Source organism: Mesocricetus auratus, unplaced genomic scaffold, assembly GCF_017639785.1.
Source record: "Mesocricetus auratus isolate SY011 unplaced genomic scaffold, BCM_Maur_2.0 Super-Scaffold_2245, whole genome shotgun sequence".
NCBI lineage: Eukaryota > Metazoa > Chordata > Mammalia > Rodentia > Cricetidae > Mesocricetus > Mesocricetus auratus.
The window spans coordinates 50929828-50957414 of NW_024429180.1; the positions used below are offsets into that span (position 1 = coordinate 50929828).

Below are 27587 nucleotides of genomic sequence, written 5' to 3' on the forward strand. Positions count from 1 at the left end.
AGAGGTCCTGGGTTCAGTTCCCAGCACCCACATGGTGGCTCATAATTGTACATCCAGCTTCAGGGTATCTGCCACCCTCCTTTGGCCTCTGCAGGCACCAGACTCTCATGTGATACACATACAAGCAGGCAAAACTCTCATACACATAAAATAAATCTTTAAAAATTCAGTAGTCTGTAGTTTCTGTAGTCTTAAAACAACTCAGATTGGGTTTTCCCTTTACTCCTATTAAAGCATAGCTGCTGTAATATTGGACTTGTGTGTTCTCATTTTCTTTTTCAGTTACCCTGCGGTTTGTGAATTTTTACAGAACAACAATTTATTATCAATAATCAGAGCCCATGAAGCCCAGGATGCTGGGTAAGTTGCACTGAAACTCTCACATATACCTGCAGAAATTTTAGTTTAGTGTAAAGATGCATGAACTCGACTGGGCGTTGGCGGCGCACGCCTTTAATCCCAGCACTCGGGAGGCAGAGGCAGGCGGATCTCTGTGAGTTTGAGGCAGCCTGGTCTACAGAGCGAGTTCCAGGACAGCCTCCAGAACAATACAGAGAAACCTTGTCTCAAAAAACAAACAAAAAAAGGTACAGGAGCTCTCCTCTCTTTTCCAGGTACCGAATGTATAGGAAGAGCCAAGCAACGGGCTTTCCATCACTCATTACAATTTTCTCTGCCCCTAATTACCTCGATGTTTATAACAATAAAGGTAAAGAAGCCCAGCAATTTGAATGTGAATTTGTTAGTAACTGTGAGCTCTAGTTTAACTTTGTGTTTATCTTTATTATTGTGTTTACTTATCTATTTTTATTTTTTGGCTCTGTGGATTGAACCCAAGGCCGTGTATCTGGAAAGCACTCACTCTACACTGGGCTGTATACTGAACACCTGTTTTTAAAAGTACAAAATTTCAGTCAGATAAAAGGTCGTGGGTAAGGGATATGGCTCTGTGGTAAAGCATATGTTTCGCTTGGAAAAGCGCTTAGCTTCAGTTTCCTTATCTGACTCTGCTCTTCCTCCACAGACCTTGACATTTCCCCTCTCTCACCCCACCCCTCTCCTCGTTTGTTTTGTGTCCAAACTGGGTTTGGCTATGTAGTTTAGGTTGGTTTTGAACTTGGGGTCTTCATGCTTCAGTCTCCCAAGTGATGGGTTACAGGCATGCACTACTATTTCTATATGAAGAGATCTTACTGGAACAAAGGTCAATACATTTAGAGTGTGAGCTACTGCTTGGTCTTCATCTCCTAAGAGATTGGATCTGTAGCCTGTAGTGGTCATAGTAGATAGTATGACTGAGTCAACATGTAAAACTAATAAATAACTTCAGAGTTATGTTAGAACAGTTAACATAAGTCTGTAATATTACCTCAAAAAAGTCACCATTTGTAGCCGGATGTTGGTGGCACATGCCTTTAATTCCAGCACTCGGGAGGCAAAGTTTGTCAGTTTGAGGCCAGCCTGATCTATGGAGCCAGTTCCAGGACAGGCTCCAAAATAATACAGAGAAACCCTGTCTCGAAAAACAAAAACAAAAAACAAAGTCACCATTTGTTTTGTTTGTTTGATATTTTAAAATGGAGTCTCACTGTATGGCCCAGGCCAGCATCAAACTCACCACCCTGCTTTGGCCTCCCCAGTGCTGGGATTTAGACGTCTATCATTATTCATGGCTCCTCATTTGTTGTTTCTTTGTTTGTTTGTTTTTGTTTTGTCTTCAAGACAGAGTTTCTCTGAGTACCCCTGGCTGTCCTAGAACTCACTCTGTAGACCATGGTGGCCTCAAACTCAGAAATCTGTCTGCCTCTGCCTCCTGAGTGCTGGGACTAAGGGCACATGCCACCACCCCAGACCTTCATATACCTTTTCCTTATAATTTCACTGATGGACATTTCTAATTAGAAGTGAGTTTGACCCTCTTTTTAAAATGTCTTACATTTACTTATTACTTTTCATGTTTATGTGTGTTCATTTGCGTGGGCTCCTGTGTGAAGGAGACAGGTGGATCTCTGAATTTAGGGCCAGACTGGTCTACACCCCCCACCTCCCATGTGCTCCTTAGAGGGGGTAAAGCCTACCCTAGGAAGTCTACCAAGTCTGTCCCATCATCTCATTGAGGCAGGACCAAGGCACCTTTCCACTCCCCACCCCCCTGTGTCTAGGCTGAGCAAGGTGTCTCTCCATATAGAATGGGCTCCATTAAGTCAGTTTGTACATTAGAGTTAGATCCTGAACCCATTTCCAGTGGCCTCATATATTGTCCCTGCCGCACCATTGTCACCTATATTAAGGGAGTCTAGTTTGGTCTTACTCAGGTTCCCCATTTGTCATACCAGAGTCAATGATCTCTCACTAGCTCAGGTCAACTGATTCTGTGGTTTTCCCCATCTTGGTCTTGAGTCCTTTGTTCTTATTATTGTTCCTCCCTCACTTCGATTGTACTCCAGAAGCTTGGCCCAATGATTAGGATTTCTGCATTTGCTTCTGTTTCTGGAAGAGGGTTCTAACTTCTCTGGGGTTGTGGATTGTAGGCTGGGTATCTTTTGCTTTGTGTCTGGTGACACATACTATATATAGTGAGTACATGCTATGTTTGTCTTTCAGGGTCTAGGTTGCCTCACTCTGGATGGTTTTTTCCTAGTTCTTTCTATTGTTGAATTTTGTTGATTTGGATTTTCAAGACAGGGTTTCTCTGTGTAACAGTCCTGACTGTCCTGGAACTCATTTTGTAGACCAGGCTGGCCTTGAACTCGCAGAGATCTGCCTACCTCTGCCTCTGCCTCCCAAGTGCTGGACTCAAAAGTGCCACCACCACCACTACCCTGCAGAAACTGGTATTTTTAAAACCCACTGTGAGGACTGTATACTCTACCCTTAAACATTAATTAGAAATTGTTCCATGTTTACCAATTTATAGCCCCCTCCCACTGTGAATTGATAAATTCCTGGAGAGTTTATGAGAAACTTTGACTGTGGTTCATGACTAGCTAAATAGTCTATGTCCATTCAATGGGTGACATTTGCCCCTAGAGGCATGCTGTGGTTACAACTGTTTGGCCAGTAAATGGGAATTATGGTAAGTTTTTCTTTGTTGAACCTTAGGTGTATTTAATAGCTAGTTAGTGTACAGCAAACCTTTGGTGTTTCAGAGCACATCGTCTTCCGTGCTTTGATCATGTGAACTCTTCAGGTAACTTTGTCCTTTTTAATAATCCCTAAGAGAATGAACCCTGCAGAATTCTTTAAACTTGTCAAGCCATCTTGACCCTGTCCTGAATGTACAAATGGAAAATAAGTTATTGAAAAGTCTGTAATCAGTTCACAGCTGTTTTTCTGTGCCCAACTGTCTTGCTTTTTACTTTTTAGCTGCAGTGTTGAAATATGAAAACAATGTTATGAACATCAGGCAGTTTAACTGCTCTCCACACCCCTACTGGCTCCCAAATTTCATGGATGTTTTCACGTGGTCTTTGCCTTTCGTTGGAGAAAAAGGTAAGAGAACCCCAGTGTGCATCTAAGCACCAATAGCTCTGTCCTGACCAGCCACAAAACACCTTTACATTCCCAAAGTTTATCAGAAGTGTGTGCTGACTTTGTTCTCTACAAAGATTTTGTGTAGGGGGCAGAGGACAGCTTGTGAAGCTGGTTCTCTCCTCTCACCTTTACGTGAGTTTCAAAGATTGAATTCTGCTCACCAGGTTTGCACAGAACACCTGGATTCACTGAGCCCTCTACACAGATTTTTAAATGACATTAGTCTGTTCTTAAATATTCGTCTATTGCATTTTCCTTATCCAAAATACCATTTAAAGCAACTGTTCTGTATGATCATGATATTAAAGTAATGTGACCACTATTCTGTTTCTTTATGAATGATCAGTGCTAAAGAGATTTAGACAGGATTTGTTTAATTAGAGTTTTATATGTACAGCTGCACAAGTGCATGGTACAGACATGAAACAGTTACACAAGTGAGCAGTGTAGACATGAAACAGTTACACAAGTGAGCAGTGTAGACATGAAACACAGTTACACAAGTGAGCAGTGTAGACATGAAACACAGTTACACAAGTGAGCAGTGTAGACATGAAACACAGTTACACAAGTGAGCAGTGTAGACATGAAACAGTTACACAAGTGAGCAGTGTAGACATAAAAGACAGTTACACAAGTGAGCAGTGTAGACATGAAACAGTTACACAAGTGAGCAGTGTAGACATGAAACACAGTTACACAAGTGAGCAGTGTAGACATGAAACACAGTTACACAAGTGAGCAGTGTAGACATGAAACACAGTTACACAAGTGAGCAGTGTAGACATGAAACAGTTACACAAGTGAGCAGTGTAGACATGAAACACAGTTACACAAGTGAGCAGTGTAGACATGAAACACAGTTACACAAGTGAGAAGTGTAGACATGAAACACAGTTACACAAGTGAGCAGTGTAGACATGAAACAGTTACACAAGTGAGCAGTGTAGACATGAAACAGTTACACAAGTGAGCAGTGTAGACATGAAACAGTTACACAAGTGAGCAGTGCAAACATAAAACAAGTCTGTTGGATGTACGCCTGTTATAACTTCTTTGTAAAATTGGAAGGAATTTTATGTGCAAGCCTGAGCCCAAGGTTCTGAACAGTCATCTAATAAAATCAAGTAATTCTGTGATAGAATTCTCAAATTCTCATCTAACCAGAACAAGTATGGACTAAGCTCTCACTGAACCTGAAGCTCTGCCTTTATAGCTATTTATGATATGATAATTCATTTCTGTCAGTGTTTACTTAGTGCATTCTTGCTTATGTACCTTTGGAAGTGCTCTACTAACCGTGTGCATTTTACATTATTTTGTTACACAGTCACAGAGATGTTGGTCAATATTCTCAACATATGCTCTGATGATGAGCTGATGTCAGACGATGAAGCGGAAGGTAAGCATCTTACTCAAACAGGAAACTAATGAGCTTTGATTGGGATTTCATTTACTTTCAGGTCTTTTTTTGGTCTTAACTAGAAAAGAATTATGTTCATTGTAGAAAAAGTTTGATAACTGTAGGAAACCATAAATAGGAAGAAAATAGTTACTATTATTCTGTCATCTCAGATTTCTGCTAATGTCTTTGTCTTTGCGTAGAATTTTTCTTCTCATTTTTTGTCACTTACAAAAATGAGGTGACATGATGGTGCAATGTCTTCATCTCTAGTTCTCATTTTCCTTTGTCGTCCAGTTTCTCATAGTTACATAGTTGTCTGTGTTCATTCATTGTGCTAAGTGATCACATGCTGCTGGATATTAGGGTTTTCCCCCTCAACTTGAGCTTTTAAAACTACAATTTTTTGTCAGGCAGTGGTGGCGCACGCCTTTGATACCAGCACTCAGGAGGCAGAGGCAGGCAGAACTCTGAGTTGAAGACCAGCCTGGTCTTCAGAGCAAGTTCCATGACAGCAAGGGCTACACAGAGAAAACTTGTCAGAGGAAAAAAATAATTCAAATTCTTTTAGATAAATTTTTGCACATTCTATCAACAATCAGTCTTTGTTATATGTTTGATGTGTGCCAAATACTGTTTATGCCTTTGTTCTTAATAAATTTATTGTATTATAAGGGAGACAAACAAGAAATATAATGTAGATACTTATACATGGTATAGAAGTAATGCAATATTAGAAAATCTGAGAGTAACATTTTCTTCTTTATAGGTTAAATGTCTGGAAACTGCATGTGCATGTCAGTTAGTACTAATTTGTATCTCTGTGTGTGATACATAGTGAACTCACATGGTTTTTCCAGTACTGTACACACACACACACACACACACACACACACTTGCATTGTCAAGACTAGAACCCAGTCATTGTGCAAACAAGCACTTAACAGAGCCATAGCCCCAGCCCTAATTTTTAATTTGTTCTTTTTCGTCCCAAACAAAATATTTTTATTAAAATTTATACTTTAGGATAACTAATAAGCACATTCTCTTGTGTTTATTGACTGTTTTTCTGTTTTGTGAGTGTCAATGTTTCTAGTTCTGCTTTGCTTCCCATATTCATGTGTAAGAGATCTTTGTATTGTGTCTTTGTACAGTTATTTGTTAGCTAAGTGCTTTTCCCCTGATTTCTATCACTATGGATTAGTTTGTTGCCTTTAGACGAATTGTTTTAACTAATTTGTAGCCAGGTGCTTCCAGTGTGTTGCCAGTGGTTTGATCAGAAAGACAGGCTCTCACTCTTCTGAGGGTACAGGAGATTCTGGAAATGCAGCCATTTGATCACAAACCTCCAGTTCACATCCTGTAGACCTGTGCCACAGCAATTCACTTAACTGTTACATAAAATATTGGATGGTATAGAATACAGAGCTCCCGTGGGGAATCTAGAGGAGATCCCAAGCATATTTTTATTAGGTTCTAGGTGCAAGGTTGTGAGTAGATGGAATAGAGCTTGTGTGAGTTCATTTTCTGAATTGGAGGTTGTTGAATGGAGCCAGACCTTTTGAGAAAGTTTAGAAGATTTAAAAAGAACTTAAGTTAGGGAAGGCGAAATTGTTTTAAAAAATAAATGGATCTAATTAAGTTCATATGCAAGTCTAATTAGAAATGTAAATGACTATAAACTCCATGATATGCACTAAGAACTTGTTGAGCTGGTGAGGTGGCTTGCTGGTAAAGGGCCTTGCTAAGAGGCCTGATGATGTGAGCGCCATCCTAGGACCTACATGGCAGAAGAGAACTAGTTCCCGAAAGTCACTCTCTGACTTCCACACAGGGCTGTGTGGTGTGCAGTTGGTGCTCTCTTCTAGGCTCTGGGGATCTGACTCAGGAAGTCCAGCCTTGTGGCAAGAGCCCTTACCCACGGAGCCCATCTCACTACTCATAACTTGGGTTTTAAATAAGTAATCCAATCTAAGGGTTTCTGCTTCAGCCATGCCTGTTAAGACCGCTGGAAAAGCTAGTTGGTTTTTTGAAACGGTTCCTTTGTGTAGCCTTGGTCATCCTGGACCAGGCTGGCCTCAAACTCGGAGATCCACCTGCCTCAGCCTCCCAAGTGCTGGGATTAAAGGTATTCACCACCACCGCCTGGCTTGAATAGTTTTAAATCCATATGAGAAGAAAAAATAGTAAAGAATTACAAGATAAGAATAGAAAAATGCACTGGGCGGTGGTGGCACATGCCTTTAATCCCAGCACTCGGGATGCAGAGGCAGGCGGATCTCTGTGAGTTCGAGGCCGGGCTGGACCGACAGCCTCCAAAAACAATACAGAGAAACTCTGTCTCGTAAAAACCAAAAAAAAAAAGAAAAAGAAGAAGAATAGAAAAATGCAGACAGGTAAACCTGTGTTTGAGACCATTTCTTTCTTGAGAACACTCATGAATTTCAAAGGAGGGGTAAAAAGTTTTTATTGCCTTGTGTAGCTAAGCTAAAAAAAAATAAAATAAAAATAAATGGGTTTTAGGACTTCCCAAAGAGGATGTACATGATCATACGTTTCTACTCGTTAGTTTAGGACCTTGAAGAAGGAATCTGCAAGAGAAAGGATAAACTAGAAGGACACATACTTTTCTAAGCTATATCTCGAGGTTCAGCAGTAAGAAAATAGTTTGTTAGCTAGGCAGTGGTGGCACACACTGTAGGCTCAGCTTGGGAGGCAGAAGCAGGTAGATCTCTAGGTTCAAGGCCAGCCTGGTCTACAGAGTGAATTCCAGGACAGCAAGAGCCCTGTTTCAAAAATCAAAAAACAAAAAGAAAGAAGTTTGTTATGTAACTTTTAAGTTACAGAAAAAATGGAATGGAGACCAATAACTAGAAGAAGAGAATGTTCATGTGGTCACACTTTAAGAAAGCAGGTTTGTTGATAAAGCGCAAAGGCTGGAGAGCAGCAGAAGCACCACCGTCCTAGGGTGACTATTGCTGTGATGAAACAGGACCAAAGAAACAAGGGGGGGGGGGGGGGAAAGGGCGCATTCAGCCTGTGCTTCCAAGTCCCGGTTCATTGTCAGGAACCTGGAGGCAGAAACTGATGCAGAGGCCATGGAGAGGAGCTGCTTACTGACTTACTCCTTAAAGCTTGCTCCGCCTGCTTTCCTATAGAACCCAGGACCACCAGCCCAGGGTGGCACCACCCACAATAGTCTGGGTCCTCCCCCCATCAATCACTAAGAAAATGCCCCACTGGTTTTCTTACAGCCCAATCTGATAGAGGCATTTTCCTACTTGAGTCTCCTTCCTCCCTGAGGACTCTAGCTTGTGTCAAGTTGACGTTCCACCAGCCAGTGCAACTGACCTCTTGATAACTTGACACACAAACACATCACTTTCAATTAGAACCTTTTCTTTCTCATTCCCAAGATGGAATATCAACATCACAATATAAAACATAGCTTTAAAAATCTCACAGTATTTATAAATTCAAATGCAATAAAACTAAAGTCTCTTTAAAATACCCAATCTCTCTAAAAATCCAAATTATCTTTCAAAAGTTCAAAGTCTTTCAGCTGTAGGCTCCTGTAAAAATCAAAACTAAATTAAATACCTTCTGGCTTCAAGACAGAAGAACCAGGGCACAGTCATAATCTGAACCAAGCAAGACCAAACTCCAACAGTATAAATAACCCAACACCCAGCGTCTGGGATTCACTCATGATCTGGGCTCCTCCAAAGGGCTCGGGTCACTTCTCAACTCTGGCCTCTGCAGCAAACACAACTTGGTCTTCTAAGCTCTGCCAGACTCTGCTCTGCTGCTGCTGCTCTTCGTGGTCACCCCATGGTACTTGCATCTCAAACACTGGGCTCTTCTGCTGCAACTGGGCTGCACTTTCACCAATGGCCTCTCCTAGGCTCTTTTCATGGTGCCAAGCCTCAAGTTTTCTTCATGACCCCTTCAGTTCTGGGCTTTCAACTGCCACGGAGGCTGCACCTTCACCAATGGGCTCTCCTGGTCTCTCACAGTGCCAAGTCCCAGCTGCTCTCCATGATCCCTTTCTGCCTTCAAAACCAGTACCACCTGGGCGACGCTTACACTACCAAGTTTGACCGCCAGTGCCAGGTCCAACCTTGTCCGTGTTTGGAACACAACTCCTGTGTGCTGACTCTCAGGAAACACTTCCCGCAAGATTTCATCTCAGTGATGATGGTCTCTCTGTCTCTTTAGTTTTTCCAGACAGGATTTCTTGTGTAGCCTGGCTGCCCTGGAACTAGCTCTGTAGACCCAACTGGCCTCAAACTAACAAAGGTCTTCCTGCCTCTGTCTCCTGAGTGCTGGGATTAAAGGGGTGCACCACCAGTGCCGGGCTTTGCTGGTCTATTATTAATCACAGCTGATTCTTCTATCCCAGCTGACCAGCATCAATTGTCCTGGTAACACAAAGGTTTTACTTTAGTGTTTCTGGTCTCTTGATAATCACAGCTGATTCTTCAGTTCCAGCTGACCAGCCGTCATAGATTTACAACACAAAGGCCTGGTAGAGTCTTCGCTTCCCTCTGCAATGTCACAAGCCAGGCCGCCATCCTCTCCTCTGCTCTCAACATTCTTATCTTCCAAGCTCCTACAGGACATCTCACTGAGATCTCAACACTCAATGGCTTTTCTAGCCCAACGTTCCAAAGTCCTTCTACAATCTTCCTAAAAACATGGTCAGGTCTGTCACAGCAATATCCCACTATTCTGGTACCACCTTGTCTCAGAGTTGTAATTGCTGTGAGGAAATACCAGGACCAAAGAAACTTGGGGAGGAAAGGGTTTATTCAGCCTATGCTTCCGCATCACAGTTCACCATCAAAGGAAGTGAGGACAGGAGCTAACGCAGGGCAGAAACCTGCAGAGGCCATGGAGGAGTGCTGAGTGCTGCTTACTGGCCTGCTCAGCCTGCTTTCTAATGGAACCTAGGACCACCAACCCAGGGATGGCACCACCCACAATAGGCAGGGCTCTTCCCCATCAGTCACTAATTGAGATAATTCCTACAGCCTGATCTTTGGGAGGCATTTTCTCAATTGAGGCTCCATCCTCTCTGATGGCTCCAGCTTAGGTAAAGTTGACATAAAACTAGCAGCACAACCATCTAGCCTTGATTAATTCTAAACTTCATAGAGAAATGACTAAAGGCTTAAAGAATATCATAGGAGGGCTGGCTCTATAAATGCCAAGATTTACTGTAAAGTTACAGTAATTAAGATGATTATTTCAAGGGTAGATAAACATTGAAAGAGAATAGAGAATTAAACCACATGTATACTTGATTTTTATCAGAGGTGGTGTTGTAGAATGGCTTTTTGTTTTGTTTTGTTTTTGTAAGACAGAGTCTCACTGTGTAGCTCTGACTGGCCTTGAACTCACAGAGATCCACCAACTCCGGAATTAAAGGTGTGTGCCACCACATCTGGCTAATAATGGTATTTAAAATAAATACTTAGTGGACACCCACTTTTGAAAAAATCTATGTGGAATTTATTTTGTAGGATCCAAAATACTTTTGTGGCTTTATATTCCATTCATATATGCTGTGACTCTGTAGTGTAGTGCTTTTCTAGCGTCTCTAAGTTCCCGGATGCTTCTCTAGCTTTGCTACCATCCCAGCAACAGACAGACAAATAAGAACAAGGTGGTGATGAACACCTGTCATCCCAGCACTCAGGACTGTGGCAAGAGACCCATAGGTTGAGGCCAGCCTGGGTTATGTAGTGAATTTGAGGTTAACCTGAGCTTCACAGAAATCCCCTGTTTTAACAAACAACAAAAGTTTTAAAAAACGAAATGCAAAACAATAACAGTTGTAGTGTTTATACTATAGAATTAACTTGATAACACTGAATTGGAAAAATCCTTTAGGATGCAAAAACAAAACAAAAAAGGAAAAAACATAATAAACCACTAGCCATCCAGAAAACCATTAATAAGTTAAAGGCCAGATCAAGAGATGACTTGGAGATTAAGAACACTCGAAGCTCTTGCACCCATGTGGTTGCTGTCACCACCGGATCTGACTCTGGTTCCAGAGGCTCTCTCTTATCTGAGGTGCTGCATTCATGTGGTACATTTACATATGTGCAGGTAATACTCATGCTCGTAAAACAGAACTATCCTTTAAAAATAAAATAAAGGGCTGGAGAGACAGCTTAGAGGTTAAGATCACTGGCTGCTCTTCCAGAGGTCCTGAGTTCATTCCCAGCAACCACATGGTGGCTCACAACCATCTATAATGAGATCTGGTGCCCTCTTCTGATGGGCAGGGATACGTGCAGACAGAACACCACATAATAAATAAATAAATAAATAAATAAATAAATAAATAAATAAATGAGTTTTTGTTTACTCAAAGACTGTTCAGAATGTGAAAAGGCAAGCTGCCCAGAAGGACAGGATATTTGCAATAAACCAACAAATGGCCTACTGACAAAAGACTAAATTACTACCAATTAAGATGATGGGGTGTGAATAGGCACATCACATTAGTAATCATTAAAATGCAAATTAAAATCATAATGGGGGACTGGAAGCTAAGAACACTAGCTGGTCTTACAGAGTTCCTGAGTTCAATTCCTAGCAACCACATGGTGGCTCACAGTCATCTGTAATAAGATCTGGTGCCCTCTTCTGGCCTGAAGGAATACATGCAGACAGAACATAAATCTTTAAAAAATATAATGAGATATGTCCTAGTTAGGGTTTCTATTTCTGTGAAGAGACCATGACCATGGCCATTCTTAGGAAGGAAAACATTTAGTGGGGTGGTGTACAGCTTCAGAGGTCCCGTCCATTTTCCTTTTTTTTTTTTTTTTGGTTTTACGAGACAAGGTTTCTCTGTATTGTTTTGGAGGCTGTCGATCCAGCCTGGCCTCAAACTCACAGAGATCGCCTGCCTCTGCCTCCCGAGTGCTGGGATTAAAGGCGTGTGCCACCACCGCCTGGTGGTCCCATCCATTTTCATGGAGGGACATGGTGATGTGCAGGAAGTCATGGTGCTGGAAAAGGAGCCGACAGTTCTTCATCTTTCAGGCTACAGGAAGTTGTCTGAGATACTGGACATGACTTGGGCATATATGAGACCTCAAAGCCCACCCCCACAGTGACACACTTCCTCAAACAAAGCCACACCTACTCCAACAAAACCCACACCTCCCAGTAGTGCCACTCATTGGGGGGCCATTTTGTTTCCAACCACCACAGATAATACTTCATACTTACTAGATTGGCCAGAATTAAACATGAGCCATATCCAGTGTTAGCTATCATGTGCAGTAATGGAAATGCTCACACACACAAGTATAATTTGGTAGATCTCACTTTAATAGGTGGTGCTAAACTGTTACCTAAAGTTAAGCATACACATGCTCTAGAGCTGGGCATTCTAATATCCTAGAAACATACCAGAAACATGTGCATATGTGCAGCAAAGACAGATGTCCTGGGACACATACAAGAGTCTCACATGCTGTGCCCAAAAGGTAGAAGCAACCCAAATGATTATTGCAGCACAGGTGATAAACTGTGGTATAGTTGATGGTGCCACATACCTCTAATCCCAACACTTTGGAGGCAGAGGCAGGCAGATCTCTTTAAATTGGAGGCCAGCCTCGTCTACTTAGTTCTGGAACAGTCAGGGCTATCTATGTAAAGAGACTCTCTCAAAAAACAAAACGAAACAAGACAATAAAATTGTGACATAGTGCTACAGTGGCACTGTATGTGATAATAAAAATGGACCATAGTGAAGTTGTGAATGAGTCTTACAAATATAATGTTGAATAAAATAAGCCAGACCCCCCCAATTCTTAATTGTCCAATTATATGAAATCCCAAACCTGAATCTGGACAGTGAGATGACCCTATAGGTTAAGATACCTGCTGCCAGGCCTGAGGCAGCAGGTAACCCACAAAATAGAAGAAAAGAAACCACTCCTGGAGTTTGTCTTCTGACCTTCTCTTGCTGAGTGTGCATACAAAGAGAAGATACAGCCTTAAAAAAAAACAATAAAACCTATAATGCATATATATGTATTCATACATAGTAAGACTTTCAAAGAGCAGGAAGAAAAAAATCTCAGTGAAAAGCAAAAGAGTGGTGTCCTTTAGACAAAAGAGACAATAAAACCTATAGTGCATATATATGTATTCATACATAGTAAGACTTTCAAAGAGCAGGAAGAAAAAAATTCTCAGTGAAAAGCAAAAGAGTGGTGTCCTTTAGACAAAAGAGACTGCGGGTGACAGCCTGGGTGATTAGTTTTATAGGCATGTGCTTAACAAATCGTGCAGTGGCTAGTTTGCTTTGTATAAATGCAGGAAACCCATTGTGCTTCATAGTAAAAAGGTAAAAAGTTACATGCAAAAAAGGGAGATAGAACTTTTGGGAGCTGAGAAAACAAATTCATTGGAGGAGAACAGTGGGGAGGGAGGCAAACTAGAAGACACATGACAACACATGTATGGAAATGCCAGAATGAGACCTTTGTGTGGTACTTTGTATGGTAACTTAAAATGTTAATTAAAAGAAAAACAAAGCCAAATCTCTTTTCCTGCTGTAGGAACATCAAATGTTAAGGCTAGTAATGGAAGAAGGTAACAGATTATCTTTAAAATGCATTCGTATATTCATTTAGTTTATTTGGGAACACTAAAGCCCTAATTAGTGATTGGGGGTTGCTGAATGTCAGTACCAGTTGCTAGAACTGAGAATAGAGGAACAGGTAGGGACACTGAGTTTACCCAAGTAAAATAAAGCTGTTAATTTGAAGTCTGGAGGCTGATCTCCAAAACCAAAAGAGTCGTGGTGTGTAAATGCCCAAACAAGAACTCATTTCCCTAACAGGCCCAGCATACAATGCTTAGAGCCATTTGTTGCCCATCCCAGCTCTAGAAGTTTTTAACTCCCTCCTCCCACTTAATCATAAGTGAACACCAAGGATCATCAAGTTCCTCAGCAAAGTCTTTATGAGACAAAAGCCACAGAAAGCAACGTGACGTCCTGAAAGCTTAAAAAGAAAATGTCTCCTGAAAAGTGAGATGTGCTGGCAAGTCAGACAGCAGTGCAGTGTTGCTGTTGAGAGATCTGTAAACCGTTCTTGTCCATTGTTTTTGTTCTTTGTGCTGCCTCACAAACAGTATCTTTGTGTTATTTTTATGATGAGGGGGATGAGATGATAGTAGATGGGAATTGATATGAAAGGTTAAATTGTTACGACATGGAAGAAAGGACAGAAAAGGGAGTCCGTCTGCAGCGCTCACGGAGCAGGCAGTCTCCGAGCTGGTCGGCTAACAGCCTGCTCCTCTCCATAACTTCACTCAGATTTTTTTCTCTTTCATGTAAACTCGCACCCTCCTCCCATGTGTCTGTCTTCATCTCCTTGTTTCTTGGTGTTTCTTCTCCCTGAAGATCACTACATTTCAAGCTGTCTGAAAGGTATCCAACAGAAATGTGCTATGAGCTAAATTCTAGCTGTCTGCTCTGCCGCCATTGATTGGCTAGTGGTTTTGAATCAGTGGTAGAGCAGTTTCACATGACTTTCCACCCTCCCTCTCAGCGGGAACGGTTGTTTTCTGTGAACCTGTTGTTTGATCCAGCAGCATTGAGAGGAAGGAAAGCCTATGTATCTTTGTCTGCCTTTTGGATGCCATCTCCTGGTGTATGCCTGGATCTTACCTTTCATGTTTGTTCTAAATCTTAAGTAAGAAAAGACCATCAAGTCTTACATTAACTTTTCAATATGCTTATTACGATGCCTTACCCATCCTTGTCATCTGTGTGGCCCAGTCGTTAGCAGTATTCCAAAGAAACTGCTGGCGTGAGTATTGGAAATCAGAGAAAGAAAGCAGCCCTTCCTGAGTCCAGGACAGCTGCTCCCTTTGGCAGACCAGACCCTGCATCCAAAGGTGGCCTGTAGCGTTCTCAAAAGAGATCACGGCTTGCAGCAGCTTGTCGTTGTGAGCTTTGTTTTTGTCTCTTTCATCCCTCACTGTGTTCAGCATTTTGGACCTCCAAAACTCCCTGCCCCCCATAGATGACCCAGGGTCTTTTGTGGCCCCTTCATTCATTCTTTAATTCATTTCTTCTCTTCTTTCCTATTGTTCCTTACAACTTCCTGGGATTTTGTTGTTGTTGTTTTGATTTTTCAAGCCAGGGTTTCTCTGTGTGGCCTCAGCTGCCCTGGGACTCTGTCAACCAGGCTGGCCTTGGACTCATAGAGATGGCCTGCCTCTGCCTCCTGAGTACTGGGCACCCCACCCCTGCCAGGTTATTGTTCTTTAAAAATCAGATTTTGATTCTTTTGTTGTTGTTTCCTTTTAATTTAAATACAAAAGACACTCTATCCTGCATTTGAAAAAGCTGTCCTGTTAACGACATCCCTTTAACTCACTTGTTCTTTGTATTTTCTAAGGAGGCACTTCAGTTCGAAAAGAGATCATCAGGAATAAAGTCAGAGCCATTGGGAAAATGGCACGGGTCTTTTCGGTTCTTCGGTAAGGTTCTGTTGTTACATTGTGGGATGAAGGCATCTGCAAAGTAGGTTAGAAGTTAGCTCTAGAGTAGTGTTTTTAAGGTTGCAATCTGGTGCTGGAACTGCAAGGCTTCTAGTCGAGTGTAGGTTGAACCAGACTTCCATAGGAAAGTAACAGTTTGGAAAACACTCATTAGTACTGGCATAGATATAGACGTTTATAGTATGGATTTTAGAGCCAGTTTCCCCATGTTCAAATTCTGGCTTTCCTTAGCTGTGTTTGCCTTGGGTTGAATCTCTGGGTCTCAAGTTTCCTTGACTATAAAATAGAAATTATGATAGGACCTAGCTCACATGTTGTTAGCTGAGTCAAATGGGATAAAGTGTAGGGAACAGTGCCTGGCTACTAGTGCCTCTGGTTGGAAAAGGACAGGCTAACTGTATCTGAAGCGTTTGCAGAAAGCCTGGGTCAGATGCGGGTAGGGGACCTGTCTTCATCTGTCTCTCTCCTTATGATGTCACTACTTGGCTGTGCTGAGGCTCCCTGGCATTAACCAGGGCTTCCGTTCCTTTGCAGGGAGGAGAGTGAGAGTGTGCTAACCCTCAAGGGCCTCACTCCCACAGGCACACTCCCCTTGGGGGTCCTCTCTGGAGGACGGCAGACCATTGAGACTGGTGAGTATGAAGATGCCCCTCCCATTACCAGCAATCAGTGACTTTGTGTAGGACCTGGTACTAGAGCAATGGATATTTATCTAAGGGAAGATGAATCATAACCTTTATTCTTACCTGTACACCAAAAAATATTTCAAGGTACATTGTAATTTAAATGCAAAAGTGAAAACAAGCTAAAAAAAAAAGTATGGAGAATAGGCATTGGAGTAGTCAGAGTCTTTAATGAGAAACAGAAAGTACTGACCTTAAAAAAAAAGTTTATTAAAGTCAAATTATCCTTATGAAAATACATAAGAGAAGGAAAAGGCAAGCCACAGAGAAGATTTCTGTACTATCTATGTCTGACAAGGCTTTGTTTCAGGATAGACAACAAATAATAAGAAAAAAGAAATTTCAAATATAGCTCAATGATTTTTTTTCAGTTTATATCACCAAAGAGGATTTCAAGATGGCTAGCAAACATCTACAAAGATGCTTAACATAGTTAGCCATCTGGAAGATGAATACTAAAATGTAGTGAAATACTACTGCGTACCCATAGCATAGCTGAAATAAAAAACCTGACAAGATCCAGTATTTGGCATGTCTATGGAGGACCGGACTAGATCCAGGCTAGTGGATTTATAAATAGATTCAACCACTTTGGCCAGGTGATGGCCAGTGAAGTTAAACACATTTGTACCCACACATGTGACGCCACACCAAGAAAATGGAAGAGGAATTAACACGCATGTCTATCAGAGGGGATGCATAAGGATGTTTACTGTGGTTTTACCATGGTAGCCCCAAATCAGAAGCAACTCCTCTGCCTGTTGGTAGCGAATAAGTTGTACTGCATTGATAGAGTGGGCTGCTGCGCGTCCACTGGACATCACAGCGTGAGCTCTGAAAGTCAGTGACATTCCTGAAAAAATAACATATAAACAATCCTAAGTTGATTAAAACACCGATTCAAACCAGGAATGAAGAAGCATAAAATATGTTGGGACCAAGTCCAAAAAGGTGTGAACAAACATGTATATACCAAGTTAACATATCTATAAAATTCTCTTGTTGCCCTTGGTTTAAGATTTAAGATCTAGCAAAAACCTGAAAAGTTTAGATTAACACAACTTGGTGGATCAATAAATTTTCAAAAGTAAGGAAGCTATATAGTCATTTCTCTCTGTCTCTGTCTCTCTCTCACCCATGCTACTTCCATTACCCCAAAATACCCTCATCAGAGCTGTTCACAGAAAATTTCACATGACTAATTAGAAAATAAAGCAGAAGTAGGCAAGTATCTTTCAAAAACAAAACCCTGCACATTTCTTTAGGAGTATGGTCTTAGGTTGACCATGCTTCCTTCAATGGATGGCTTCACAGCCATGTTCATGAGGGACAGCACTAAATAGATTCATTGAGTTATTAAGCAAAAATCGAGAGGCCATGAAGGTAGAAGGAGGTGGATATGTACACTGTATATATAAAAATAAAAATCTTGCAACCATTGGGTTAGGGGCCTGTGAGATGACTTAGTGGGTAACAAAAGGTATTTACTGCCAGACCTGATGACCTGAGTGCAGAAGGAGAGAACTGACTGACGCCTACACGCTTTCAACTCCATGTGTGCTGTGACATGCTCATGAATGTAACACACACACACGCGCGCGCGCGCGCACACACACACACACACATGATCATGAATGTAACACACATACACACATGCTCATGAATGTAACACACACACACATGCTTATGAATGTAACACACACACACATGCTCATGAATGTAACACACACACACACATGCTCATGAATGTAACACACACACACACACACACACACACACACACACACACACACACACGTAATAGAACATTTAAGGGGCTGGAGAGATTGCGCAGCAGTTAAAGCACCCGTTGTCCTTGCAGGGGATCTGGATGCAGTCCCCAGCACTGACTCTATGACTCACAGTCATACTTAACTCCTGTTCCAGGGGATGTAACACCCTCTTCTGACCTCCATAAATACAGGCAAAACACTCATACACATGAAATGAGTGCAAACTACTTTTCTTTGAAATGTGATCCTGGTATATACTTTACCACACAAATTCAAACGCTGAATAGACCAGCACTGCCCATAGAATTTTAGACAAAGGTTTGGCTCCCACTTCCTCACAGCTGCATGTGCAGTGCCCTGCTCTGTGAGAAGGTGCTGTCACTGCCTTATGTAGCTTACCAGGCCCATCTGAGGTTAGGGAGGATGTGGCAGTGGTTTTGACAGGACCCTTCCAGGCAGCAAACACAAGCACTTGGGTTGCTAGGAGGGTCAGTAGCTTTGCAGCTCTCCCCCTTCTCCTAGTGATGGGAAAAGCCACACAGTAGTCTTACTGCTGAGTGGCCTTCCTCCCTTGCCATTAGAGGAGTTGGCAGGATGCCAGTGGGATCTTTCTTGCTGTACCCAGAACCTTTCTGTGCATTACAGTCTGAAAGAGAATGGCAGGAGGAAGTTTCCCTGCTGGTGCTCAGTTTTAAATTATTTCCATTTCTGTCACTGAGAAGGGGAAAATGGCTTTCTTAGTAATTGACCTGCTCTCCTGCATAGCTCTCATCTCAGATGGGTACATGAGTTTGAGTTCAAATCAGTGTCCTTCACCACTAGATCAGAAGTAATGCCTCACTTAAAACCTATTTTTCTTCCTTTCCAAATTCCAGAGCTATTCAAGGAGCTGCCCTATTGCTGTTGTTTATTAAGTGGTTAAAGGCAGATGGGTTATACATCAGTCATTTGAGAACAGTAAAGAAGCAGGATTTTTTAATTAGGACCCAGCAACAGCTCTTCTGATACGATCTGAGCAGTTATAAACTCAAACACAGTTGTGATGTTAAATTATCTGATTTGACAAGTCATTTTGATGTGCGATCACAAGACACAAACTAGCAGCTGGCCATTTCTCATGAAGAGAGCAGCATTCCCATGCCACCAGAAATGTTAGAAACATTAATCCGGGCCGCCTCATGTGCACACCCTCCTCCGGCTCTTTGCAGGAATCCCCTAATTTCTTCTTAACTCAGAACCGACTTTAATGACGGGTGGCTGGCTGGCAGGGGGACCCTGGGATGTCTGTCCTGGCAGCATTGCTGTTGGTTCACTCACTCTCTCTGTCTTCGTTTGTGCGTGCCAATGCTCCTGCCTTCTTTCAGCCACAGTACAAGCAGCAGAGGCACGGGAAGGTATGGCCATTATCACTCTGTTGGAATGCCCCTGTGTCTGTGCACCAGTCTCAAAGCTTCGTCAGCATTTCTAAACTGTGACATCAAAGGAGAGGGTGACACTCAGCATAGCCACATGTCACCCTGCTTCTCAGATGACCATCACACTCTGTGTCCTTTCTGAGTCTGTCAGTTTTATGTAATGACTGAAGCCTGTGCAGCTGGCATGACCGTCGTTGAATGGTTTAAGTAGTTTGCTCCTTATTAAGAGAGGCAGATAGACATGCTTTGCTGCCCAGTGACTCAAAAGCTTAGCAGGCGTGGAGGCAAGAGCAGACAGAATTTAGATGCTTCATTTCTGAAGTTGCCCTAAGGCATTCAGACTAAGGCATCTTTGTTTCTATAGAGACGTATTTAAATAATACCATTGGAATTGATAAACCTGTATGGTAGATTCACTTTTATTAGATAAAGTGATCCAAGAGGTAATTCATTCTTTGACAATACAAAATTGAATCTGGCTGGATTTGTAGTTCAGTGGCAGAATGTTTGCCTAGGGTGTGTGAGGCCCGGGGTTCAATCCCCAATGCCACAAGAAAGAAATTTCACAGCTGAATCAGATGGGCAGTATCTAGAAGCTGTGCTGATGGCTTTTAATCTAGTGTTCAGCTCTTGGCTGTGAACATAGAAAGCTGTCTTGAGCAGATAAATCTCTTGTCACTTGTGTGTGGTCAGGGTGATGCGTGTGCTGAAAGCAGTGATCTGTGTGCAGTGCTGTGCTGTGCCCTCCTGGTGTTACCTTTTCCTAGAATCGAACGGGTTTCTCTTAAACAGTTCCGGTGTGCGGAGGCCAATTAAGAACTAATCCTTTTTGTCAAGATTATTTCTGCCAGAATTTTTACTCTTGTGACAGTTTCTACCACACTTTGAGCTGTATGGAAGCAAGGCTAATTAATCACGTTGCCTGTCACCAGATATGTGCTCTGTGCCACCTTCCTGTGTGTTCTTAGGAGATTGCTGTGTGCTCGGAAACTTGGTCTAAGCTGTTGACTTTGTCACCTCCATGAGCACTCCCTACCCCTCTCTTGTTTTTCTGCAGCCATCAAAGGGTATCCACACAAGATCCAAAGTTTTGAAGAAGCCCGAGGTCTAGACAGAATTAATGAGCGAATGCCACCCCGAAAAGAGGGTGGGCATCCTGACGGGCCGGTGAAGATGGTCCACTCGCATGCTGCACGAAGGGGCGACCACGGAAAGAAAGCCCTGTAATGACTCAGAGCCCCGTGCAGCACAGATGAGTCCCAACCATGCAATCAAATGGTATTTATTTATTAGTGGAAATGGAACAGAAACAACTCAAACAACTTAACTTGGAGGTGCATCTGTAATTCAGTCGCATTTATTCTGTAAGAAAGGTGACCATTTTATAAATTCTTTTAATTTATGTTCAATATATATAGAAAGTACTTCTGTTTTGTTCCCCTCCCCTTGTCCAAATTTTAGAAGTGGATGTGTGTGTGTGTGTGTGTGTGTGTGTGTGTGTGTGTGTGTGTGTGTGTGTTGGAATCTTGTGCTATAAAGGAGACTTTCCCCTAATAAAAAGGGACTTGAAGAAAACCTCAACTCTGGGTTCTGACTCAGGTTCTAGTTAGCCCTTCCTTCTCTAATTTGGGGAGGTGATTTCTTTTTTTAAGACTTGTAACTTGGCTAACTCCAATGTGTCTTTTCACTTTTTCCCCTTTCTGCTTGGCACCAATGAAGAAAACCTCGTTGTCAGTGGCTAAAACTGCTTCTGTTCTGGGGGAAACTTGAACTTCCAAGAGAACAACTTAATCCTAGTGATTTTAAGATCCAGGTGGGACTGGCTCCCACAGTAATTTATCTTTGACTCTTCAGTTCCATGATTGTGGGGTTGTTTGTTTGTTTGTTTGTTTGCGATACATGGGATTGAACCCATGCCTCACACATGCTATGGAGGTACTCTGCCACTCAGCTACACCTCCATTCATCGATACATTTTCATGTGTTCTAATAAAGTTCCTCCTAAAAAAGAAAGAATGAGGGTGGGCTAGTGAGATGACTAAGCCTGACGACTTGAGTTTGATCCCCAGGATCCACATGGTGGAAGGAGAGAACCAGCTCACAGAAGTTGCCCTCTGAGCGTCGCACAAGCACTGCGGAACACACAGAAATAAACGTGTATAGTAAAAAAATAGAAATAATACTCACACTGAGGGTTTTCTTAGAGTTGCTTAAAGTCCCCTCGGAAGGTTAAGGAAGATTTTCAAAGTGTCAACTGTTCCCAGATTCTTTTGTTCCATTTTTAAATCCCGGATGAAGCCATCTGCAAAGGAAGTCACACTTGAGTATTTTCTGCAGGTCCTCAGGACATGCAGCATCGAGATCTGTCCTTGTCCATCTGTGACCTCCCAGCATGCTGTCACTTGCTATATGTCTAAAGGAACTTACTAGATGGTGGGATTGGGGTTCTTGTAAATTGAACCTTGTTAAAGGGATCATCTGAGTGAAAGCTTCTGGTCTCCTAGAGTTAAGGAGAAAACAGTCTTCTAGTCACTGGGTCTTCATCTCTCAGTGGTCATTAGGCTGAACTTTGTGGAACCTTGAGTAGCATAATTTGGAATCCAAAATTAGAGGTTCACATATAATTGCCCCTTAAATTTTTATTTATTTATTTTATTTTTTTATTTTTTGGTTTTTACGAGACAGGGTTTCTCTGTATTGTTTTGGAGGCTATCAATCCAGCCCGGCCTCGAACTCACAGAAATCCGCCTGCCTCTGCCTCCCGAGTGCTGGGATTAAAGGCGTGCGCCACCACCGCCCGGCTAGATTTTTATATTTTTGACATGGAGTCTCACTGTGTGTGCCTGACTGTCCTGAAACTCACAGAACTCCACCTGCCTCTGCCTTGTGAGTACTAGGGAATGTACCTCCCCACCTGACTTTGGTTTTAATTCCTGAGACAGGGTATTGTGTAGCCCAGGCCAGCCCCAGACTTATTATGTAGCTGAGGCTGTCCTTGACCTCCTGATCCTCCTGCCTCTACCTCCCAAGTGCAGGCATTACGGGTGTGTAACATACTCCTGACTAGCTTGTTGGGCTCTTTTAGCTTTTTAAGAAATGTCTGAACTAGTAGCCGATTTGGGGCTGCTTGGGCTCCACTTTTGGCTCAGTCTGATCCTAGGCGCCATGTCACAGCCCTCACCCATAGCTTTATAACGACCGTTGGGTTCTGGGCACCCTTGATCAAAGCTTGCAAAGTGCAGGTTTGTACAACTCTGATGGCTTGTGGGTCCTGGGAGTCTAGCTTTAAAGCAAGCATCACAGACTATAATATAGCAAGGTTTGAGGAAAGCATAAAAACAACCCTGACTTCTACTTTTTAAAAATTGTGATTTTAATGAGGAAAATGAGAGGTTTGTTTATCTGTGGGTTTTTTTATGAGTGTTTTGACTGGATATATGCAGGTATGGCATATGTGTACTTGATGCACAAACAGGTCAAAAGAAAAGTATCTGAAGCCTTGGACCAGAGTTACAGATGTGTGAGCCATCTTCTGGGTGCTGGAATTGAACCCGGTTCTCTGTGAGAGTAATGAGTACTCTAAACCACTGAGCCATCCCTCTAGTCCCCATCTGTTTTTTTTTTTTATAAATACCTTTGCTAACATTTTGCAGTTTGTTCATGACAGAGAGCAAAGCATTCCTGGGAATTTTAGTCTTTCTACGTCGATTGCTTTGTTCATAAAAGAGAGCCAAGTGTGAGTCCCACAATCTCAGCTCTGGGGACGTGGAGGCAAAAGTAAGTTCAAGGTCATCCTTATCTACCTAATGCGTTCCAAGGACAAGAGCCAGTGGGGATGACTCTCAGGGAAAAGCACCTGCCACATAAGCCTAATGACCCCTAGAGCCCATGGTGGGAGAAGAGAACTGACTCATGAAAGTTGTCCTCTGGTTTCCACACACACGAGCCATGGTGTGAGCATGCTTGCACTCATGAACACTAATAATAATAATAATTAAGGGCTAGGAAGATGGCTCAGAGGGGAAAGACACTTGTCGTTAACCCTGATGACCAGATCTGGAACCCACTGGGGAAGAGACAACCAACTTTGGATAGTTATTCTCTAGTCTCCATGTGTACTATTTCATGCATACACAAAATACATAAATATAAAAAATTTAATAAAATAATTTTTAGGCTGGACGTTGTTGGCACATGCCTTTAATCCCAGCACTCGGGAGGCAGAGGCAGGTGGATCTCTGTGAGTTCAAGGCCAGCCTCGTCTGGAGTTCCAGGATAGCCAGGGTTACACAAAGAAATCTTGTCTTGAAAAACAAACAAACAAGAAAGAAAAAGAACAAAGGGGCCTGGAGAGATGGCTCAGTGGTTCAGAGCACTGGCTGCTCTTCCTAGGACCCAGGTTTAGTTCCCAGCACCCTTGCCATCTGGCTCAAAATTGCCTATAGCTGCAGCTCCAGGAGATTTGATACTCTCACCTGGCTTCTATGGGCACTGTACACACACATATATACACATTCTTTAAAAGAATAAAATTATTTAAAAATGTTTATCTCAGCCAGTCATGGTGGTGCATGCCTTTAATCCCAGCACTCGGGAGGCAAAGGCAGGTGGATCTCTGAATTCCAGACCAGCCTGGTCTACAGAGTGAGTTCCAGGACGACCAGGGCTGCACAGGGAAGCCCTGTCTCAAAAAAAAAAAAAAGTAGAGGAAGAGTGAGTTTAGCCCCTGTCTTGATGGGAAGCAGAGAGAGGGCATTGTGGAAGAAGACAGGATCTTAACTGTCCTGAGGAGTCAGAGAAGGGACGAGAAGGCCTGAGCTGTCTTCTCAGACTGTCTCTTTGTGCCTTATACTTTTCTCTCCCCAAATCCCAGTGGTAGAAAAGATCCTTTCTTTTGAAAGCCACCCACAAAAGTCAGTCCTACACTAGACCATATCATGGCGCACAGTCCACTAGTGGAGTCCCCTCACTACTAAGGACCCTGTGAGCAGGAACAGGGAGAAGTTCTGCAAATCCCAGGAATCACAAACAGTTCCCAGGCCCATTTGGACAGCCTTAGGAATATGTTGTAATAGCTGCTGTTTCTTTTTTTTTTTTTTTTTTTTTTTTTTTTTTTTGGTTTTACGAGACAGGGTTTCTCTGTATTGCTTTGGAGGCTGTCGGTCCAGCCTGGCCTCAAACTCAGAGATCCGCCTGCCTCTGCCTCCCGAGTGCTGGGATTAAAGGCGAGCACCACCACCGCCCGGCGTAGCTGCTGTTCCTTCACTTTAAACTTTATTAGAAGTTTTTAACATTTTTTCAAATATAATCTGAACAAATGTTCCTCCTGGATGCCTGCCTTAGGTTTGCCCTTGGACGGCTATTTTTGCTTAGGGCCACAACTCTATTTTAACTGCTGACAAAGTTCTACAGTGTTTGGGTTTTCAAAGCTCTTCTTTCCCTTATATTCTAAAGATGCCAAACACACTACCCTCTTGTTCAGTTTTCACGTTAGGTCTATAGGGACGTTCTTTTTCAGATACTTCTCCCATTCAGAAAAATTACAGTAACCCACTTCTTAAAGCAGTTTTCCAGGAATGGCAGAGCACTCCTTTGCAAACTTCTGAAGCACCGGTTTAAAATACTCCACACAGACAGCGCTTCCCAGCTGTGGCTAAATACATACATATGAAACTTTACACTTACCAAAGACTAAATTTTTAAATGGGAATTTGAAAATTTATCTGGTACAAAGGGAACATCCCTTTTTAATCCGTGTTCTGATCAAAATCAGAATAATAACACATCCATGGTATGTGTCCACATGTGCTGGGGGCTCCTTAGTCGTGTGGTACAGTGTAAATAGCTTCAGTTGTCTTTGAAATCTCAAGATGACAGGTACCTCTCTTGTCACTGGATTTTAACCATCAAAGCATACATAGCTTGTTACTCAATAATGGAGGTGGATGCTTGGTTGGCTCCTTGCCTAGGAATAGAGGCGTCAGACTGTCAGGGAATGCCAGCATTGTTCCCACCTACCACTTTCCTTTGTAATTACCTTTTCTCTTCTTCCAGAATAGCTTGCTATTCAATGAAGCAAGTTTCTCTCACTAGAGAACACTTCTTTTCTGATAACTTAGGAGAGATTTCCTGACATTTCAGAATGGGAAAGGAAAAAGCCCTGTTGGTTTGGTTAGTAGAAGACTCACTTGGTGACATTAAGGAGCAAAGGTAGGGTCTCTGAAAATGGAGTAGCTTTGAGGCCCTTTCAACCTTGGCATGATCCCTTAGTTGTATTTCTCCATGTGGCTTTCGAACACAAAGTCCGAGGCAGCTGGTGTATATAAGAAAAATATTCTAAGTCATGTGAGATGCAGCTGGGCTTCCTCCTTGATGTGCAAGAGTTCTCCAGACTTCAAATGAGGAAGCCCAAATTCCTTCCCTCTGCCTTATGTAAATCTTCTAGCTGATCTCCCAAGTGTTGCCTGTATCATATCTATAAATATCTGTAAAGTTCACATTCCAGATAATTAAGTCTATGCTGGCCCATCTGAGTGACCACTCAGTTATACTAGTTTAGGAAAATCCTGCCCCACACTGACAATTCAGTTTCCTTCATATTAGTGATCATCTGGTTTTTCTGCCCAATGTTTGTATTGAAGATGATTTCCTAACCAGTAAAGATTTGTTGATGTAGCATTCTAGAACCCCAGTATTTAACCTAGTTGTTATGGTAACGGTGGAACCCAGGTTTCTTGCTTTCAGTTTTCCCTCTCCAGGCAGAAAACAATTCCAGAGGAAGAGTGGACGTAGAGCTCAGTGTTGGGTATGAGGCTCCAGTTTGCTAGAATGCTTGTGGATTTAACCATGGGGTTTGACTTCATCTGACAGTTACCCCATCTTTCCTGTAGTCGATTAGACTGGTTTAAAAAGCAGCCAGGATGGGCCAGGGAGACTTGAGGAGGAGGGTTAGGGTCACACGGAGGAATCCCTTTCAGTTCTTGTCATGGTCAGAAGCTCATAGGAAAGCCGTAAGAAAGAACAAGAAAGCTGGTCAGCCAAAGGACAAGGACAATGCTTTTATCTTGGATGCCAGCAGTGAGCTGTGTTAACAATAGAGCTCTGTGCCATTGAGTTTGAGAGCGGGGAACTACATGACATTGGGACTTGGGAGCTGTCCTGCCCCTATCTAGCCAGCCAAAGTGAATGGGGTCAGTGTTAGCTGCCTTCATCTATGCAGTCACAAAGGTAAAGATGATCCTGGGAGCACATTCCCTCCTGGGAGGCCTTGGCCTCACGCCTCAGCAACCGTGACAAGACGTGCTAAATAACACCTTTGTTTGAGCCAGGGTTATGCATCGTCTACACTTGTATGCCAAGTCTAGGTGGTTTCAGATCAAGCAGCGACGACGTGGACATGACCATCCCTCGGTGCAGCTCGGAAGTAGAGCCACTCCCTCTGCCTGCCTGTAAGTCCCTGTCACATTCCCTTCACTCCCTTTCCACAGTGCTCCAACTATCCCGCCCCGTGTCCTTTTGGTTTGGGGGCATATCGGCGTGAAGTGCACACGATTAGAAGCAGGCAACCAGACATTGTGATTTGTGGTGATGAGATTCGGGATGGGCGTTCGATGAAGCAAGAGGATCACGGCAGATTTGAGGTCAGCCTGATCCCACAGTGAATTCCAGGGTCACCAGGGCTACATAATGAAAACCTACATTTAAAACAAGAAAATGTATTTTCATTTGTCTCCGAACTTTTATAAAGATGCCATCAGGAGCGCCTCATGTTCCTTACTCATGGCACTCTAACCCATAGCTCTCCTTCCTAATAGGAGTGTCACCCAACCCTCTCCAGGGTTGCTCGGGTCCTGGTCTTCTGCCTAGGTGATGAGGCAGTCACACATGCCAGTCTAGCTGTTGATTCTCTTGAAGGATGAACTATTTGCTTGTGCTTAGAGGTTACCTGTGTTCTCGTGCTTTCTGTTACATTAAAGACAGTTGTGGAAATGTTACTTATCAACAGGAGACATTAATAAGTCTGTGAATAATAAAAGCTTTGTAAGAACTTTCTTACTATATTGGAAGTCATCTTTAAGATTAAAAGAAGAAAATGCCCTTAAAAATTGAAGGATAATTTAATTGACTCCTTGTGTCTTTATTTCCTTGATTTCTTAGTAGAAGCACTTATCATTTGGCTCTGACCCAGGTAATAAGTCCAGACACGAGAGAAAGCCTGATTTCTGATGTCTGGTCT

General features: G+C 42.6%; 2 protein-coding genes and 1 long non-coding RNA gene across 9 annotated transcripts in view; 2 read left to right on the forward strand and 1 right to left on the reverse strand.

Moving 5' to 3' along the window:
- The window catches only part of Ppp3cc (protein phosphatase 3 catalytic subunit gamma), a 70177-nt gene extending 48649 nt beyond the window's left edge, over window positions 1-21528 (forward strand). For 2 of the 5 annotated variants that reach the window (XM_013114101.3, XM_013114098.3), the window contains 8 exons: window positions 283-360; window positions 615-709; window positions 3367-3492; window positions 4865-4936; window positions 15379-15460; window positions 16016-16113; window positions 19301-19330; window positions 20409-20932. In XM_013114101.3, the coding sequence (XP_012969555.1) occupies window positions 283-360; window positions 615-709; window positions 3367-3492; window positions 4865-4936; window positions 15379-15460; window positions 16016-16113; window positions 19301-19330; window positions 20409-20578 (751 nt within the window). In that variant the 3' untranslated portion in view covers window positions 20579-20932. Of the gene's footprint in view, window positions 1-282; window positions 361-614; window positions 710-3366; window positions 3493-4864; window positions 4937-15378; window positions 15461-16015; window positions 16114-19300; window positions 19331-20408; window positions 20933-21070; window positions 21365-21420 lie in introns of those variants that run through there. The other 3 variants (XR_005873160.1, XR_001196532.3, XM_013114100.3) reach the window with 3 other exon arrangements.
- LOC121136195 lies at window positions 16469-26010 on the reverse strand. The gene is made up of 4 exons (XR_005873332.1): window positions 25389-26010; window positions 25037-25316; window positions 21539-21653; window positions 16469-17017 (listed from the first exon to the last, which is right to left on the reverse strand). It is a non-coding gene; the product is annotated as an uncharacterized LOC121136195 (long non-coding RNA).
- Sorbs3 (sorbin and SH3 domain containing 3) overlaps window positions 26002-27587 on the forward strand; it is a 32587-nt gene continuing 31001 nt past the window's right edge. For 2 of the 3 annotated variants that reach the window (XM_040735267.1, XM_040735291.1), the window contains exon 1: window positions 26002-26799. The gene's annotated coding sequence lies outside the window, so the exon portion shown is untranslated. The remainder of the gene's footprint in view (window positions 26800-27587) is intronic. The other variant, XM_040735226.1, reaches the window with a different exon arrangement.